The sequence below is a fragment of the Venturia canescens genome, chromosome 3 (genome assembly GCF_019457755.1).
Source record: "Venturia canescens isolate UGA chromosome 3, ASM1945775v1, whole genome shotgun sequence".
NCBI lineage: Eukaryota > Metazoa > Arthropoda > Insecta > Hymenoptera > Ichneumonidae > Venturia > Venturia canescens.
Window position 1 is genome coordinate 17804416 of NC_057423.1, and position 17345 is coordinate 17821760.

The window sequence follows — 17345 nt, forward strand, 5'->3', positions numbered from 1 at the left end:
TGGAATCCATGAATGAAAAGAAGATAGTTTCAAAAATCATTTTTCCAAGTAAACAAGTGGAACTTTTCAAAAAAAGGAATGGGAAATGAAAATATCATCCCATTGCATAGGAATTTCCCAATCTTTCATTGGAAAATTCGATTTGCTGAATGGATAATCAAAATCGTCACCATTATTGCTTGTAAAAGGTTTCAACTCACATGAACATAACCGCACAGTTTTCGTCCGTCTATATAGAAAAATTGGCTGTGTCGATTGCTTTTGGCACATAGAGAAAAGCACTCAACTTGAAACAAATCGTTTTAAAAATTTTCGTCGAAGACGATGAATGTATTTTTTTTCTTAAGTAAATATTGTCACGCCTCTAAAAAATAAGCTAAATTAGAAAAAAAAATAATTGACAAAGTAAAAAAAGAACGCCAATTATTAAAAGGTCGCGACCGTAGTTTCCAATAATTTTCTATATTTGTATTATCAATAAAAAACTTCAAAATAGAAAAAAAAATGAGATCGTTTTCTGAAGTTGACAAATATAGTGAATGAAAGACGATTCCTATATAGTTGTCACATCTCGCAAAAAGAAGTGAAATCAGTAAATATTAAAACTTCAAAAAGTAAAAAAGGCACGCCAAGTATTAAAAGGTCGTGACCGTCGTTTTAAATGATTTTCTATATTCGCATTGTCAATAAATAAATTTTAAAAAATGTTTAACTGTGAAAAAATATGAGATCTATTGTAACATATACAGTGAATGAATTACGTTTCCTGTAGGAATTCTGAATTTTGGAAATAAAAAAAAATGAGATCATTTTCTAACGTAGCCAAGTACAGTGAATGAATTAAGGTTCTTGTGGAATTCATTCGTGTACACTTTTAGCCCTAATCCCTCACTTATTCATAAAACTTTTCCAGCAAACGTCACAGAGCAACAAAGGTTTCTCGAATGATTCTGCAATTATTAAGAGATTATCATCTGTTTTTATGCTAGCACGGGTTATAAACTTAAAACAGTTTACGCGTACAAGTGCATGCATTGTATCTATACGATGAACTGCACAAATTCATTTTCAACATTACACACAAGCTTGGCGGGCATGGTTTTCAATCGGAAGCTCGGCGAAGGAATGCCTCATCCGTCCATATATTTGAAGAAAACTTGATGATCCTCTCATGTAATTGTTTTTTAATTTGCCATCCCTTTTCCATCCAACTATTTTATTGAGTAGTTCGACGTGAGATCCCGCGCTGTGTCCACAAAGAAAAATATCTATTCTTGACTAGTTTGACTGATAAATTCATTACTCCAAATGTTTCGTATTCAACGCGTTTTCTTTTCTCAAATCAATGTTTACACAGCTTACTTCTTTGTTCATCCATTTCAATACTTGTGTAATTCATCCAATCATCTGCCCATTTGGTAAAAAAAAGAGTGTACGGACAAACGAGTGAAAGTGACGCGTGGATAAATTAAAATGCGTATGGGCGTGAAAGAATGGCCGTATCTATCCGTACAAGATAAAGGCATATAAAGGGATTGATTGATTTCATTTCTTTATCCGTTCGTTTAATTGTTCAATTTTATCCACAAATTTCACCCATCTGTATTGTTTACCAAATCATTATATAACAGGGCCCCTCTTATTTTATTGGGGGATCGGTTTTTTTCACACTCGTTCATACAATTCTAATTAATTATTGTTTTCATAGTAAATTTAAACAATTGTCTCTTCCCGAGCTTCCGATTGAAAACCATGCCCGCCAAGCTTGTGTGTAATGTTGAAAATGAATTTGTGCAGTTCATCGTATAGATACAATGCATGCACTTGTACGCGTAAACTGTTTTAAGTTTATAACCCGTGCTAGCATAAAAACAGATGATAATCTCTTAATAATTGCAGAATCATTCGAGAAACCTTTGTTGCTCTGTGACGTTTGCTGGAAAAGTTTTATGAATAAGTGAGGGATTAGGGCTAAAAGTGTACACGAATGAATTCCACAAGAACCTTAATTCATTCACTGTACTTGGCTACGTTAGAAAATGATCTCATTTTTTTTTATTTCCAAAATTCAGAATTCCTACAGGAAACGTAATTCATTCACTGTATATGTTACAATAGATCTCATATTTTTTCACAGTTAAACATTTTTTAAAATTTATTTATTGACAATGCGAATATAGAAAATCATTTAAAACGACGGTCACGACCTTTTAATACTTGGCGTGCCTTTTTTACTTTTTGAAGTTTTATGAGATATACATTCACCAAGCATGATAAATGTAAGTTTTTGAGAGTGCTAATTTTTCGTTTTCGTTTGAGTGAATGAGAGAAAGAGAGAGAAGAGAGCCGATTGTGCGTTCGATTGTGTTTACGGCCTTGACCGCTTTCGAGCTGTGGTGCGTTGAAAAAAGTAAACACAGTTGTGAGAAGCACGCCTGGTCATTTCTATTAGTAAACCGAGTGAAGAAGTGGACATATAATGGATAATATGAAGAGCAAGGAATTCCCACAAATATTTCATTCTACAAACATTAGTAAGGAAACGTTTACAAATTTCTCGATGCTTTTGTATAATATCACTTGGAAAGACCAATTTTCATGAACAAATACGTACTCCATCTTAGGAGGTCGTACTATTGAGGAAATAAGAGAAATAGTTTTCAGTATTGAGTTTATTTTTGTGATTTTCGCCACCTTTTTTTTTAAATTATTCCGCGTATTTTATTCACTACACATCCATTGATGAAATATATAAATATTCGATTTTTGTTTCAACATCCATGCTTGTAGCAGAATTGTTAGCGCTCTAATGTAAATTGGGCTAAATAAGATTTTTCAATTCATCATTGATTTCCATGAAAAAAAATCGTAGAGCAATGTTTAAACAATATTTATTTCAATTATTGTTAATTCATTTTCCTTACGATTAAATACAGTTTTCTTTCGTTAGGCATCAAGCCCGAAATCAACGGACTTGATAGATTCCATTGAAAACCGATTTTTTAACATTCGTTTGTTGCCATCGGTTGAAATAATTCTTCGGAAAAACATTAAAACGGCGACAATCTTGGAAGGGTACCGAAAAAGTAGAAAACGGAAACTGTTCAAAGGAAACCAAGACACTATTACGCATCATGTAATATCAACAATTCTGAACACGACAACGAAAAGGTATTTTTTGTTGAAGCTACTTTACGTACTTGATATCACTTTATACGATATGACTACGCTCACATATATTTACAGACTCAAGAATGAAGATTTCGCATATTTGACAGCAGAAATCGTTAACATTTTTGCAACAGAAAATATTCACATTTATTACATCGGATCAATTGAAAAAAAAAATCGCGTACAAATAAGTCTATGCCTGCTCGTGGGAAGCTTGTAAATAAATACCGAAATTTATTAACGGAATTGAAAAAATTACAGTATGATTCATCAGACACTGATGAGCCAAGTGATAAAGCCTAGGGTATTTTTTCAAATATTTTACAATTTTTAATCTACTTCATCATAACATTGAATTTCAATAAATTTGATTATTTTGTACTATGTAGATCTCAGAGCTGATGAGAAGCTCATCACCGCCAAAAATTGGCTTAAAGTCAATATTTCTCCTTGGAAAATTGTATTGCAAAACTGGAAATTAACTTTTCCACTTCGTCATCAGGAAGTTTTAACGAATGATATCGCCGAAATAAATGCCCTTTTCACTGATTGGTTGCCTCTCAAACATCCCCAGGGCTACAAATTAATTGCGGAAGATTTTTTGAGTCTCCAACTTACAAAAGATGTGATCGATCTTCAACGGTGGAATTTTTTTTTTACCACAATATCTGCCGAACATCAACTGAAGAAAAAAGATTTGACGGGGTTAGGACTTGAGAAATTATTGTCATTAGACGGTATCAACGAAGGTATGTAATGAATGATATTGAATGTTACAAATCGTCAAATAGAGTTTACTATTTTCTCTTTCTTATAGATTCAATACTGGCGATACAATTGCTATTGCTTCCTCATTTAATTCCACCTAGAACATTTGTAAAGAGCAGCAAGACGAAATGCTGGAAACCTAGCATTGCCAATGCAAAAGACAGCTTATTACTTCATGTTTGTGTAAGTAATTGCATGTACAAATCTTATTGGTGGTCTCTTCGCATTCATATGATCAGAACAGTACAAAACATGATATTTAATATGTCCTTTTTTTGTATAATGCCAAATTAATTTGAGATTTCATTTGTTTTGTTGCAGCTTTCATCGGACGTTTCTAATGCCCGTAACGACAGATTAACCAACTGAAGAGCTTAGGTTTGCCATTTCAGCCGCAGATCATTGTTGTTAGGCCTGAGCTTACAAAAATTGAAGAGTCATACCTGTGTGTAGATGACATGCTATACAAAGTTAGATCCACGTTCGAGGCATTTGACATCTGTTTTAAATCCTTTCACGTTTTGAATATCCAGTATCCCCGCGAAAGCGAATACATATGGTTAATGGTGCAACAGGCATTATGGAACTTCGAAACACGATGGGATAGAAAAATAAATTACGTGGCCAATATTATTCAACATCTAAAAGAGCAGCATCAGCGTCAATTATCATAAGAAGAACAAGTTGAAAAATCGTCCTAGATATCACTGCAGGTGCTATAAGAGTTTTAATTCGGAAAATTTAAGTTATGTTCTTTTTTATAACTGTTTATTACTATAAGTAACATTTTTTAGAAGAATAGGTTTTCCAAATCGCAAAATCCAAGATTCAGTCGGTACTCTATAAGAAGGAGACATTTTATTAAAAAAATATGCACCATTATATTTAATTTTCCTGATCATATATCATCTTTTCGGGTACTAGCATAAAACATGTACCGTTGTCCATTTTGTGTGTCTACATTAATCGACTCGGCAAATTTTCTGAGACATGCCAAATTGAAACATAAGGCACAGATCTTCATCGAAAGTCATTGTCCTTTTTCATGTTCGGGTAAATTTAACAACATTTATTCATATAAAAAACATTTAGTAGCGAAACATATTCTTACGAGTATGATTGGTAAAGTTTGCACAAAAACTGTTAAACAACACCATAGAAGTCCCATTCCAGTTAAAACTTTTAACACTTCCCCTTCAATTAATCAGCTTAATTTTTCCGGAAATCATTTTCGTTCGTCAAACTCAAATGAAAATACCTCCCATGAAGCTACAACTTCTATTGACAATTTGATCGAAGATTTTGTCGAAAATGATCTACAAGCTTATGAGAATACAGTTATGAGAAGTGCTGCATACCTCGTTTGCAAATTGTATAACAAGAGTACTTTACCCAGAGCTTACATAGCTGATATTATTAACATGATTACTGAATACTTGAATTCAACTTGTTTCGACGCGATGAAGAAAAAATGTAAATCCTTGGTGAATAGCAACAATAATACACTATTCAAAATGATAGAGATAACGCAAAACTCTTTCGAATACTTCAAGTCTGAACATTTAACATTTTCTATTTTTGAAAAGCTTAATTGCTTAATCAGACCTGTTTCGATTCCCGTTCACGCTGTTTTAAAACCTTGTCGCGATGAAAACCAAACAATTGCCCGTTCGACAGAAACTACGATACAAGTTGTTCCCATTAAAAAAGTATTCAAAAAATTTCTTGAGCTACCGAATGTCTTCAATATGATTGTTTCTAATATAAGAAACGTTAAAAAAAGTTTATCAATAATTTCCATAATGCAAGGCACAACGTGGAAATCTATCGAGAAAGAATTTCACAATCAATTCGTCTTGCCGCTTCTTTTGTATCATGATGATTTTGAAATAAACAATTCGCTGGGTTCGCACAAAAATATTCATAAACTTGGTGCAGTGTATTGTACAATTCCTGGTATTCCAAACGAATATGCCAGTATGTTGGAAAATATATTTCTGTTGCAACTTCACAATTCAAAAGATCATGCCAAACTAGGAAACGAAATAATTTTCAATAGCCTAAAACAACAACTGATCGATTTACGAAAAGAAGGCATCGACATAAATTATAATGGTGGATACAAAAAAATATATTTTCTTCATACCTCGGTCGAAAGTACGCACTTTCGGCCCCGATTTCAGGGCCGAAAGTTCAACATTCCTGCATTGGTAAAAAAAAAACACGCTCGCTGTGACAGCGGGAGCAAAAATTTTTCTCTGCACACCTTAGTCGAAAGATAACATTTCTGCGCTGTCAAAACTGCATGCGCTTCATTTGTCTCGGCGGGAGCAAAAACTTTTTTCTGCATTCCGAAAGGTTTGACGTAATTATTTTTTTTACTTTTGACGTTTGACGTTTGAACAGATATTGCTTACGTGTTTTTTGAAAGGTTGTGTCTAGTCATCTGCAAACCGTACGAATAAGATTATGTTATTCATTCGGAAATATGTTATGGAAATGCCATATTATTTCCAAGCACTATTATCAAAACAGTACAAATCCGAACGAATAACATACATTTATCCTTCCAGATAAAATCAATGTGAAAGCCAAAAATAAAGTGACCAGGCTGATAAAATGAATATAGTCGTTCGGAATGATGATTTATTTTCAGCTTCATAGGAATGCAAATATTCATATTAATTATCTTTGCTAATATCTTGTTTTTTTGATGCCTGCCCCCCCGACCAGCAGCACTCGCTTCGCTCGTGCAGCAAATGTCGGGGGCAGGCATCAAAACATCTTCTATCGATAGTTGCGTATTTCGGAAGAAACGTACTTTCGACCGGCTATGAAGAAAAATAGTATACACCATACGGGCAGAAGTTTGATAGCCCTGAACTGCGCGTCAAATGCCCTCGGCTTCGCCTCGGGCATTGTGACGCGCAGTGCAGGAATATCAAACTTTCTGCCCTTGTGGTGTAATATACTATTTATTGTATCTGCAATATTTGGCGATAACTTAAGCCTGAATTCAATACTCGGCTTTTCTCGGAGTTTTTCGAGCACTCAGTACTGTCGAATGTGTTTGGCAACGAACAAAGATTGTAATAAACTATTGGCTGAAAACATTAATATCTTACGGACGAGAGAAAATTACTTTGAATACAGTACTCAAAAAGTTGCGGGAGTTGTTGAAGAATGCATTTTCAAAGCCTTACCTAACTATCATGTGATTGAAAATCCATCCATAGATCCGATGCATGATCTTTTGGAAGGAGTTTGCAGATATGAAATTCCGAAAATATTGAATAATTTGATATATGAATCGAAATATTTCACTCTTGACTTTCTCAACTCAAGATTACAATATCTCAATTATAAAAAGCAAGATGACAACTGTCCACCTCCCCTTAGCGATAAAAACATTTAAAAAAATTACTTGCTTATTTCAGCGTCCGAGATGTTTTTTTTAGTTCGTCATCTTGGCTTATTAGTCGGTGATCAAGTACCATTAAGGAACGAAATCTGGAAATTGTATATTATGCTAAGAGAAATCGTCACTATTGCATTTTCTTCTGTCATAACTGAAGGAACTCCCGAATATTTCTCGACTTTGATTGATAAACATCATTCACTATATCAAAAAAAATTTAACGAGATGCTTAAACCAAAACATCACTTTTTGACCCATTACTCAAGAATAATGGTATTGCAAAGATCAATTAAGAACTTTTCTTGTATGCGATTTCGCAAAAGTTACGACAAATCGAATAAATCCGGCATTCACTCTGGCATTAAGACATTAATTACAAGTATGCCATAGGTTCGTAACACAAACAGGATTTCCCTATCGATTAAATATCGGTGTTGAAACTAAAACAAAATTGAGTGTTGAGACGTAACACTCGCGTAGCGGCCCGAGCCCGATCGAACTACTAGATACTACGCATGTGAAAAACATCGCGGCGCGATGACGGGCGTGCGACCCGACCGGCGGCCATCTTGGCTACTGGCACAAAGGCCCGAGCGAGCCGGCGGGCAACGCACTGAACGGCGCCACAAGCCCCAAATTCGAACCAAAATTGTATTTTTATTTTCAATTATTCCCAATCCTTTTATTAATTAATATGAACGTAATTAGGGTCAAAATGACGGGAAAAATGGCAGCTATCCGAGGAAAATAATGAAAAGACTAAAATTGGTAACAAATTTGTATAGTTTCAAATAAAAAGAAACGCGACCTCACAGCGCATGCGCAGGCATAAGCGTCGATGGGCTACAGGACACGAACGTGACTTTTTACGATTTTTCAAATAAAATTAAAGTAAAAGATATTAAATAAAACAATGAAGCCAAATCGCTTAAATAATTAAACAATAAGAATTGGCATTGAAATTTCATTATTTTTAAGTCGTGTAGAGTGGAAAATTAATCAAAGCGGAATTCGGCGCATCGGGCAAAATAGCGATCAGCCAATAGCAAGGCGCGAATTAAGGCAGCGAGCCAATAGGGAAGCCCGTTACAAAAGAATGCGCAGAACGCGTCCGAAACTGAGAAATTCGGCGTTTGAGAGAATTTAGAGTGGGGAACGGGGTATAAGAGTCGGTGCACGGCTCATTCGGCAGGCAGTTCACCCTACCTCTAGAACCAACTGGGATCTCCTAGAAGAACTAGCAGACTCAAATAGAAAAATACACTCTATTCTGATATAACCTAAAATCCTTTTCCTATTATTCCTTTGGATGCCTGGGGTATTGGTGAGACTCGGCGACGTATCGATCCCGTAGTCCAGGGTCCATTCCACATAACCTATAATTTCCGAATTTTGCTGCACGGGGCATTGGTGAGACTCGGCGACGTATCGATCCCGTGGTCCGTGGGCAAAATTACCTAACCTAGTGAATGCTCAGGACATTGGCGAGACTCGGCGACGTATCGAGCCCGTGGTCTGGGGTTCACATCCTAACCTGTCTTGTGTTTTTGAGCATTGGCGCCATTCGGCGACGTTTGAGGCCCGTGGTCAAGCACAAACTTTCCACCTAGCATTTTTGGGTTTATTGAGAATAGAGGCGGTAAATAAATGAATTTATGATTAATTATTATTAAATTCAAAATGGTTTCATAATTTATCCGATTTGGTTGGGTCGAACGAATTAATTAGCATTAGAATTAAATAAATCAATAATCCGCACTCCATTTGAACCATTGTACGACTCCAAAGTCAAGATAAATCGTCTAATCGATAATAACAAATAACAAGCAGACAAAAGCGTTGATTCAAGAGGCAGCGGTAAGGCTAGAGTTTGTATAGCATCCAAGCGATCACAAATTGAAAAAAAATTGTAAAAACAAAAGCGTACAACACTCTTGAATTGCTAGGAAGCGTAAAGAATTCAGGGTCAAGCGGTTAGGATTACAGGACATCGGTTGTCAATTAGTAGTGTTGGGAATTTCATTATTTTTTGTTTGTTTTTTTGTCTGAAAAATCTCATGCAAGCGGAAAGGAGAGGCAATAGAATAAGCAGGGGCACGATAAACCATAAAGCGTTCTTTATTGTATAAACAAAAACAAAAACAAATTTGAAAATTCAATCGAAATTTCATACAGAAAAACGCTCCGTTTTTCCGGGTCTTTCGAGTCTTCTCTCGCCTGACTTGGTTAAACAACGCGGACAGACAAAGATTAAAATTAAAAACGCGTATCATTTTGTAAAAACCTAATAGTATTGTTTAATAAATTCATTTTGTTATCTTATCAACACAATTCTTGTCTCTCGTCTCGTTCATACCTGCTCCTTTTAAAATTAAGGTAGCTCGAACCGACGTGTGGCGGCGTTCAGGCCGGGTCGGCAAGAGCGTTACGTTAGAGTGTATTACCGAATCAAGAGACTCGGTAGAGTCTCGGGACAAGTACATTGACAGCCCTGTCGTCTGCTGGCGCGAAGCTCTCGCCGAGACTATATTATCTCTGAATAAAACGATTCGCGGTGGTGGGGGTAAAATCGACATGTCATTTTCTTGAATTGCGAAGCTCAGGAGTTATGTCGCAATTTAAAAATTGAACTTTCAGCTAATTAAGAAATTCTCTTTCGATTGCGCCCAAAATCAGCATGATCGGTGGCGTAATTGCTGAGAAAAAACTTTGCACGGGCTCAAGATTATGCAAAAAGTACCAACACATTTACGCAGCTGACGTATCCGTATATGGGTTCAGACCGATGCATACAAGGGCTTCTTGATGCCCATCATAACCAATCACCGGTGAGAATCTATCCGTCTCGACCAATCGCCGATGAGAAAGTTTCTGATAGTCCTCAATGTTTTCTTGTATACCGTCTGTTATCGTCTGTTATGTTATTATAAAGTGATTGCGATCGTAGCCCCGTGGATGAACGGTGCAAGATTTGCAAATTTCGTTTAAATAAATAAAACATTATTGGAAATAGCAGTGGATATAATCAATTTTATTTTTTTCATAAAAGAAGTTTCAATAAGTTTCGAGCCCAATTCACGACAATAATATCTATAATAAATAAAACCTCAAAAGTGGATTAATTGATCTCATACAGCTGCAGTGTACTGAGAGTGAGTAAAATGTTGAGAAGTGGAAACGTGAATAATGTGTCGTGAAAATTAAGAATTATCTGTTCTACTTTGATATCGTAATATACAGGGTGTCCCATTTTAATCTTACTGCTGACTTTTCTCGGAAAATATTGCTCCGATCAAATATTGTGTGAAACAAAACTTTTAGGGGTTGAAGGGGGGACGTTTGATAAAAATTGGTTTGTGGATCCAAAATTCAAAATGGCGGCATTAGAATGGCCGACATGTTTTTTTTGATTAATGGCCGACAAATTTTTTGATTAAGTTCATATTTTTTAAGTGAGAACATCATTTTCAACTATTTTAAAGGTATCCAGGATGTACCGCGAAGAGATCTTTAACGTACCAAGTGCAAGTGCGTTTGCGTGTAAGGAGCATATCAACGATTTCGTTGGGACTGAAATCAGCCATTGTTGCTAATTTTCAGAATTTTCCTCTAATTTAAGAACTTTTAAAAATTTCGACAGTCAAAAATTTTTCTCTGATTTCAGAACCTTTACAAATTTTCGATTTCGTCTCTTGCTAATGGCTGCGGAGTCAGAAGATTAACGTTTCAATTAATTTTTCATCCGTGGGCGATCACAATGACTTCTAAAATAAAAAATTCTTTTCTGATTTACAACTCAAAAGTAGGCGTAAGTCTCGCTTACGTGAACTTATCTTTAAGCCCTCGCTTGCGTGTACTTATCTTTAAGCGTAAGCCTCGCTTACGATTAAAGGTAAGTTCACTTTGTAAGAGATTAAAGAAAACATCATTGGTAGTACTGACGTAGTCTGACTTTGCGTAGTTCTCTTACTTTAGAGTTTTAAATCAGAGAAGAATTTTTTATTTTAGGAGTCATTGTGATTGCCCACGGATGAAAAATTGATTGAAACGTTTATCTTCTGACTCCGCAGCCATTAGCAAGAGACGAAATCGAAAATTTGTAGAGGTTCTGAAATCAGAGAAAAATTCTTGATTCTTGAAATTTTTAAAAGTTCTTAAATTAGAGGAAAATTCTGAAAATTAGCAACAATGGCTGATTTCAGTCCCAACGAAATCGTTGATATGCTCCTTACACGCAAACGCACTTGCACTTGGTACGTTAAAGATCTCTTCGCGGTACATCCTGGATACCTCTAAAATAGTTGAAAATGATGTTCTCACTTAAAAAATATGAACTTAATCAAAAAATTTTTCCAACAAAAGTTGTTGGTTTTGCGCTGAAAAATTTTTTGGTGATGAAAAAAAGTTATGTTTCCATTCGAAAAAAACATGTCGGCCATTCTAACGCCGCCATTTTGAATTTTGGATCCACAAACCAATTTTTATCAAACGTCCCCCTTCAACCCCTAAAAGTTTTATTCCACACAATTTTTCATCCGAGCAATATTTTCCGAGAAAAGTCAGGTGTAAGATTAAAATGGGACACCCCGTATATCTATTTTGAAAAAATAAATTCTTATGCCAATCATAAATGGGCCACCGCTGACTTTTTGTACCATTTTGAATTATTTATTATTTATGTATTACCATTTTCTATAATTTTTTAATAATTTTCATAATTTATATATACCCATATTCCATAATCAAAAATAGGAAGTGCTAATACTTGGCGCACAAGTGTAAACACAGAATTTTCAAAGTTTGCCAGTATCTGCTGCAACTTCTTCATCTACGTTATTATACAGACAGACAAAAGTACCACAGAGTCATGAAATTAATTATGCCATAGTTAAAAAGAAAAAAGACAGCGCAATTGAAAGAGAACAGAAATCAAAATTGTTTCATGTATCTGTGCATTAGTTTCTGAAGACAGTAATTTCAGACCTATTCAGAAATAAATAGGTGAAGACTTTAGTAATTAATATCTTCGTTAATATATTCCAGTCGGAACCAAAAAGTTAAAAGATTGGCATACCTGCTACTTCACAGAAATATAGAAGTTCATAGGTACTTGCTACGTACCAGTTAGGGATGTTCGATTCTGATTCGATTCTTCAAGAGATCGATTCTTTTAGTACTAAAATCGATATTTTGGATCGATTCTCTTTTTATCTAATTTTGCATGAATCGATTCTTAATTTGAAGTATCGAAAGTCCGATTTTTCCATTTCTCATTTTTTAAAAATCATACGATAAGAATGTGAATAATATTCCCGTTTTACCGACGCCAACGAACTGCGGATGAAATACTAAATGGTTACTTCGCTATAGTGACCGTGCGCAGCGTCTACAGTGTCACTATGCGGCCAATTTCATAACTTTTTAGATGAAATTTGAAGCAGGCGCATATGGGATTTTGGAGTTATGATTATTTTGAATAAATATACGAGAACAGTTTCAGTATTCAATATTCAAATCATTATTTGACGCGTCCGATCTCCATCAGAGTCCACGCAAGAGTAAGTCAAACTCTATGGAGGGGGGGGGGGGGGGAAGCATTCCCACTCACAGACACACATGCATGGGACCAGAGGGAAACACTGTAGCGGGCGCTCTCAAATTCTAACACTCCCTCCCGACTGCTTGATGTGTTTTTCTCCTCTTTGGTCCTTTCTGTTTGGTGTCTTTTAACCGCTTGGTTGCCTTTTCGTCTCAATTGTTTCCTGTAACAAAATAAATACTCGAGTTTTTTTTTTCCTTTATACATTCCTGTTTGTTATTTTTCCAGTTAATTCTCTGTGTAATTCAAAAGCTAGTGGCTTTGTGAATATGTCTGCTAGCTGCTCCCTTGAATTTATCCATCTTACTTTAATCAATTTTCTTTTTACGCATTCTTTGACATGATGTTCCTTGATCTCGACAATATGTCTCAACTTATTCCCTCCATTGGTTTCAACACCTGCAATCGCTGCCTTGTTATCACACCATAACAACATAGGCAATGGGGGTTCAAAAATCAGCTTGAGTGAGTTATACAGTGATAACATTTCTTGGCTAGACTCACTCATGGCAACGTACTCTGCTTGACAGGTAGATAACGCTACATAAGTTTGTTTGTGGGTTCGCCAAGCTATTGCATCTCCAAAAAGCTTGATCACGTAACCACACGTGGTTAAAGAGTCTTTACAATCAGCAAAACTAGAATCTGAGAATCCCTGAATATCATCAGTTTTTCCAGCATATGTGAGTCCCAAATTTGCCGTTCCTCTCAAGTATCGAAAAACCCTTTTAACCATTTTCCAATCTTCCGCTGTAGGATTTACCTGATGTCTGCTCAAGACGTTTACAGCGTATGCTATATCGGGTCTTGTCGCACCTGCCAAATATAGCAAACTACCTACTGCTTCTCTGTAGGGATAATTATGCTTCGATTCAGTGACAAGCACATCTAACTCATCATATGCTTCTCTCTTTTTCCTTTCTTGATTTGTAACTTGAGTCGTTATCATTGGTGTCCTCTGTGGATGCGATTCATCGAATCCAAAACGAGTAAGAATTTTTTCTGTATATTTTTCTTGATTTAGCTCTAAGAGTCCTCTCTCTTTATCGCGTCTTATAGAGATACTTAAGAACTCTTTTGGTTCACCTAATATTTTCATTTCAAAGCTTTTGTTCAATGTGTCTTTTATCTCATTCAATTTTTCTTCATCATTACCTGCCACCAGGATATCGTCAACGTAAACAATTAGGATTAGGAATTTAATTCCGCTCCTCCACACAAAAAGGCCTGGTTCCAAGTCTGAATTAGTCAATCCCATCTTTATGACCACTTCCGTAAACTTATCATTCCAACGCTTTGAATTGATACGTAAGCCATATAGGGCTCTCTGTAATTTTCACACCTTTTCACGTCTCTCTTTATTTGTATGGTTTGTACCCTCAGGTATCTCCATATAAATTTCCTCGTCAATCTCACCGTTCAGAAAGGCCGTCTTCATATATAATAGACAAACCTTTAAATTGTACTTATTTATTACAGCAAGCACTGCTCTTACTAGAGGCAATCTTGACACTGGAGCGTAAGTTTCTCTTAACTCATAATTATTTTTGTCTTTGAATCCCCTGATGACTAAGCGAGCTTTATATTTCACATCGTTGTTTGATACACTTTTTCTTTTAAAAACCCATTTAGAGTCTATTATATTCAGTTTTTGACCATTACTCATCTCCATTGGTCTGTTTACTAGTGTCCAAACTTTATTCTTTTCCATTGACAACAGTTCCTCATCTATTGCTGATTGCCAAAGCTCTTTCTCATCTGTTTGGATCGCTTCTTAATAATTCACCGGGTCTGCGTTTATACTTGCAAGTAATGCATGATAAATTGTATCACTCATCTGATTCACGTCATTCACAGCTTCGTCATCAGTAAAATTCGAAAAATACAACTTTGCTCTCACTTTTGCATCTATGTTCAACTCGTTGAAGCTAGTATTATTTATGTTTTCGTTTCTGCGAATTCTTTTATCTGCTGCTTCACTTCCGGCATCAGTACTACTCGCGTCTTTTCTAGGCCTACCCCTTTTTCTTTTTAATTCTCCCTCCGGTTTTGAAGCGTTTCCTTCTTCATTTTTATTTTCATCAAATTTTACAAACCATTCATTTTTGTTTATTTTTTCATTTTCATAAAGAAAATCTTTGATACTCGTCTTGTTATATCTGTCACCATACACCAGTTTTTCATTAAACCTAGCATGTCTACTCTCATAATATTTGCCATTTTCTGGTCTCAAAAATTGATAACCTACTGGCGTGTAGCCAACAAAAATTACGGGTACTCCGTTTGCTCTGAACTTTGGACCAGTGTCTCTTTGCACTTTGATGTAAGCTACGCACCCAAACCTTTTAATTTGACTGATATTAAAGCTGTATTTTGGAGCAAAGCTCTGAGGAGGAGTGATCATGTGATTTGATTTGTGAGGGGTTCTAGTATATGAGTACACTGCTGCATTCATTGCAAGGTCCCACATGCTTTCAGGGAGTTTCGCGTCATACATGTACGCCCTTATTTTCCTTTGTAACATTTGGTTAAAACGTTCAGCTACACTGTTTAACTCAGGTGTATCTGGACATGCCAGCTGAAGCTCCGCACCTAGCTTCTTTAAAACTTCCACAGTATAACCTCCTGTGTACTCCGTGCCTTGATCACTTCTTAAGTAGCACACTTTCGCGTCATAGCCTAAGAGATTTCGTGCGCTTCTCACGAACATTTCTAAACAGCGACCAGTATCACTCTTTGCCTTCATGGCGTATGCGATAGCAAATCGCGATTTATCGTCCACGAATACCGAAACGTATTTATAGCCCTTTGGATAAGAAACAGGTGATATGGGTCCCATAACATCTGAATGTATAATTTGCAACGGATTCGTCGCTCGTTTTCGTATCGAAGGAAATGGTAATTTGTCAAATTTTGAAATTAGACATACTTCACACTCCTTGATAGATTCATCAAACACAACTTCACACAGTTCCTTATTATCTGGAAATTTATGTTGTAATTGTTTTAGATATGCAATTGATGCGTGGCCAAACCTAGCATGCCATAACATTGCTTTTGACTCAATTTTATTTTTATCTCCAACTGGTATCACGTCCTCAGTCGGTTCTAAGAGAGGTAACTCGTCTACATCATGAATTTTTCGATCCCAAATAGTTGTATAAAAATTTGAGTGTTCATATAAAATCTTTTTCTCATTATTAAGCTCATTGTCCTGAGACTTTTCTTTCGATTCTACTTTATTCTCATCTGTATTCTTTATGCTTTTTGAATCATCCTTATTTAATTCTGATTTTTCATTTTCTTCATCTTTCACATCCTTTTCTTTTACCGCTAAGCTACGAGTAAAATATCTTTTCTCTTGAAATTCATTATCAGCCAAGTTTGCGAATACTCGTTTGCTTGTTTTTCTACATTCGGAATTATCATCGTTAATCTCTAATTCTATAGTCCAGTATGGTCTTTTATATACACCGGAAATAAACGTTTCGTTTGAACTTGGGTCAAAGATATTGATTTTTTCGTCATCAAGGTAAATTGGAAGTCCTAATTCTGCAAATCGTCTGAGTGATAATAGATTTTCTTTCAATTGATCAGCAAATATTACGTTTTCAATTTCTAAGTTTTTGCCGTTATTTAACCTCAATTCAATTTTTCCTTCTCCCTCCGTTTTCAAGTCCGCTAACTCATTTTTATTCGCGCATTTAATCACACCGTGTTTCGATTCATCAAAAGTTTTAAAGACGAATCTTGAATTTGTCAGATGTTCCGTAGCACCAGAGTCAGCTAAAAACTCTGTAAATATTCTATTCCCTTTCGAGTGTGATGCGTCAGTATGCATTGTATCAAGAGACTCGGTAGAGTCTCGGGACAAGTACATTGACAGCCCTGTCGTCTGCTGGCCCGAGACTCTCGCCGAGACTAAACTTTCTCTGAATAAAACGATTCGCCGTGGTGGGGGTAAAATTGGCATGTGATTTTATTGAATTACGAAGCTCAGGAGCCATTTAACAACTTGAAAATTGAAGTTTAAGCCAATTGAGTAATTCTCTTTCGATTCCGCCCTAAATCAGCATGATCGGTGGCGTATTTGCTGAGAAAAAACTTTGCACGGGCTCAAGATTATGCCAAAGTTACCAACACATTCAAGAATTTATGCGTCTGTATTTATAAACACCATCAAAGGCACTTTGATGCTCTCGAGTTTCTGATTCGTTGGATCTGACGACATCCATTTTTAGACGTTGTGATTGGTTGTTGAAATTAGTTGTTGATGATTGGAAATCTGACGTCAACTTCAGAACGTAGCACACGGCGCAGCAGAGCTGGTAACAGCAGTCATAAATTCGACCGATATACATTATATATATGTACAAGCCATGTGTCAGT

The 17345-nt window shown here is 35.9% G+C and overlaps 1 protein-coding gene across 1 annotated transcript; it reads left to right on the forward strand.

The window, feature by feature from the left end:
* Positions 1–2331: 2331 nt before the first annotated feature.
* LOC122408445 (uncharacterized) lies at positions 2332–6003 on the forward strand. Its single transcript, XM_043415238.1, has 7 exons — positions 2332–2534; positions 2951–3171; positions 3247–3475; positions 3561–3920; positions 3989–4122; positions 4261–5916; positions 5999–6003. Exons 6-7 carry the CDS (start codon positions 4872–4874, stop codon positions 6001–6003), a joined length of 1050 nt encoding a protein of 349 aa, XP_043271173.1. The 5' UTR covers positions 2332–2534; positions 2951–3171; positions 3247–3475; positions 3561–3920; positions 3989–4122; positions 4261–4871.
* The last annotated feature ends 11342 nt before the right edge of the window (positions 6004–17345 follow it).

Coding starts and splice junctions, on each gene's coding strand:
- LOC122408445 (XM_043415238.1), top strand. CDS start 4,872: ATGTACCGTTGTCCATTTTGTGTGTCTACATTAATCGACTCGGCAAAT.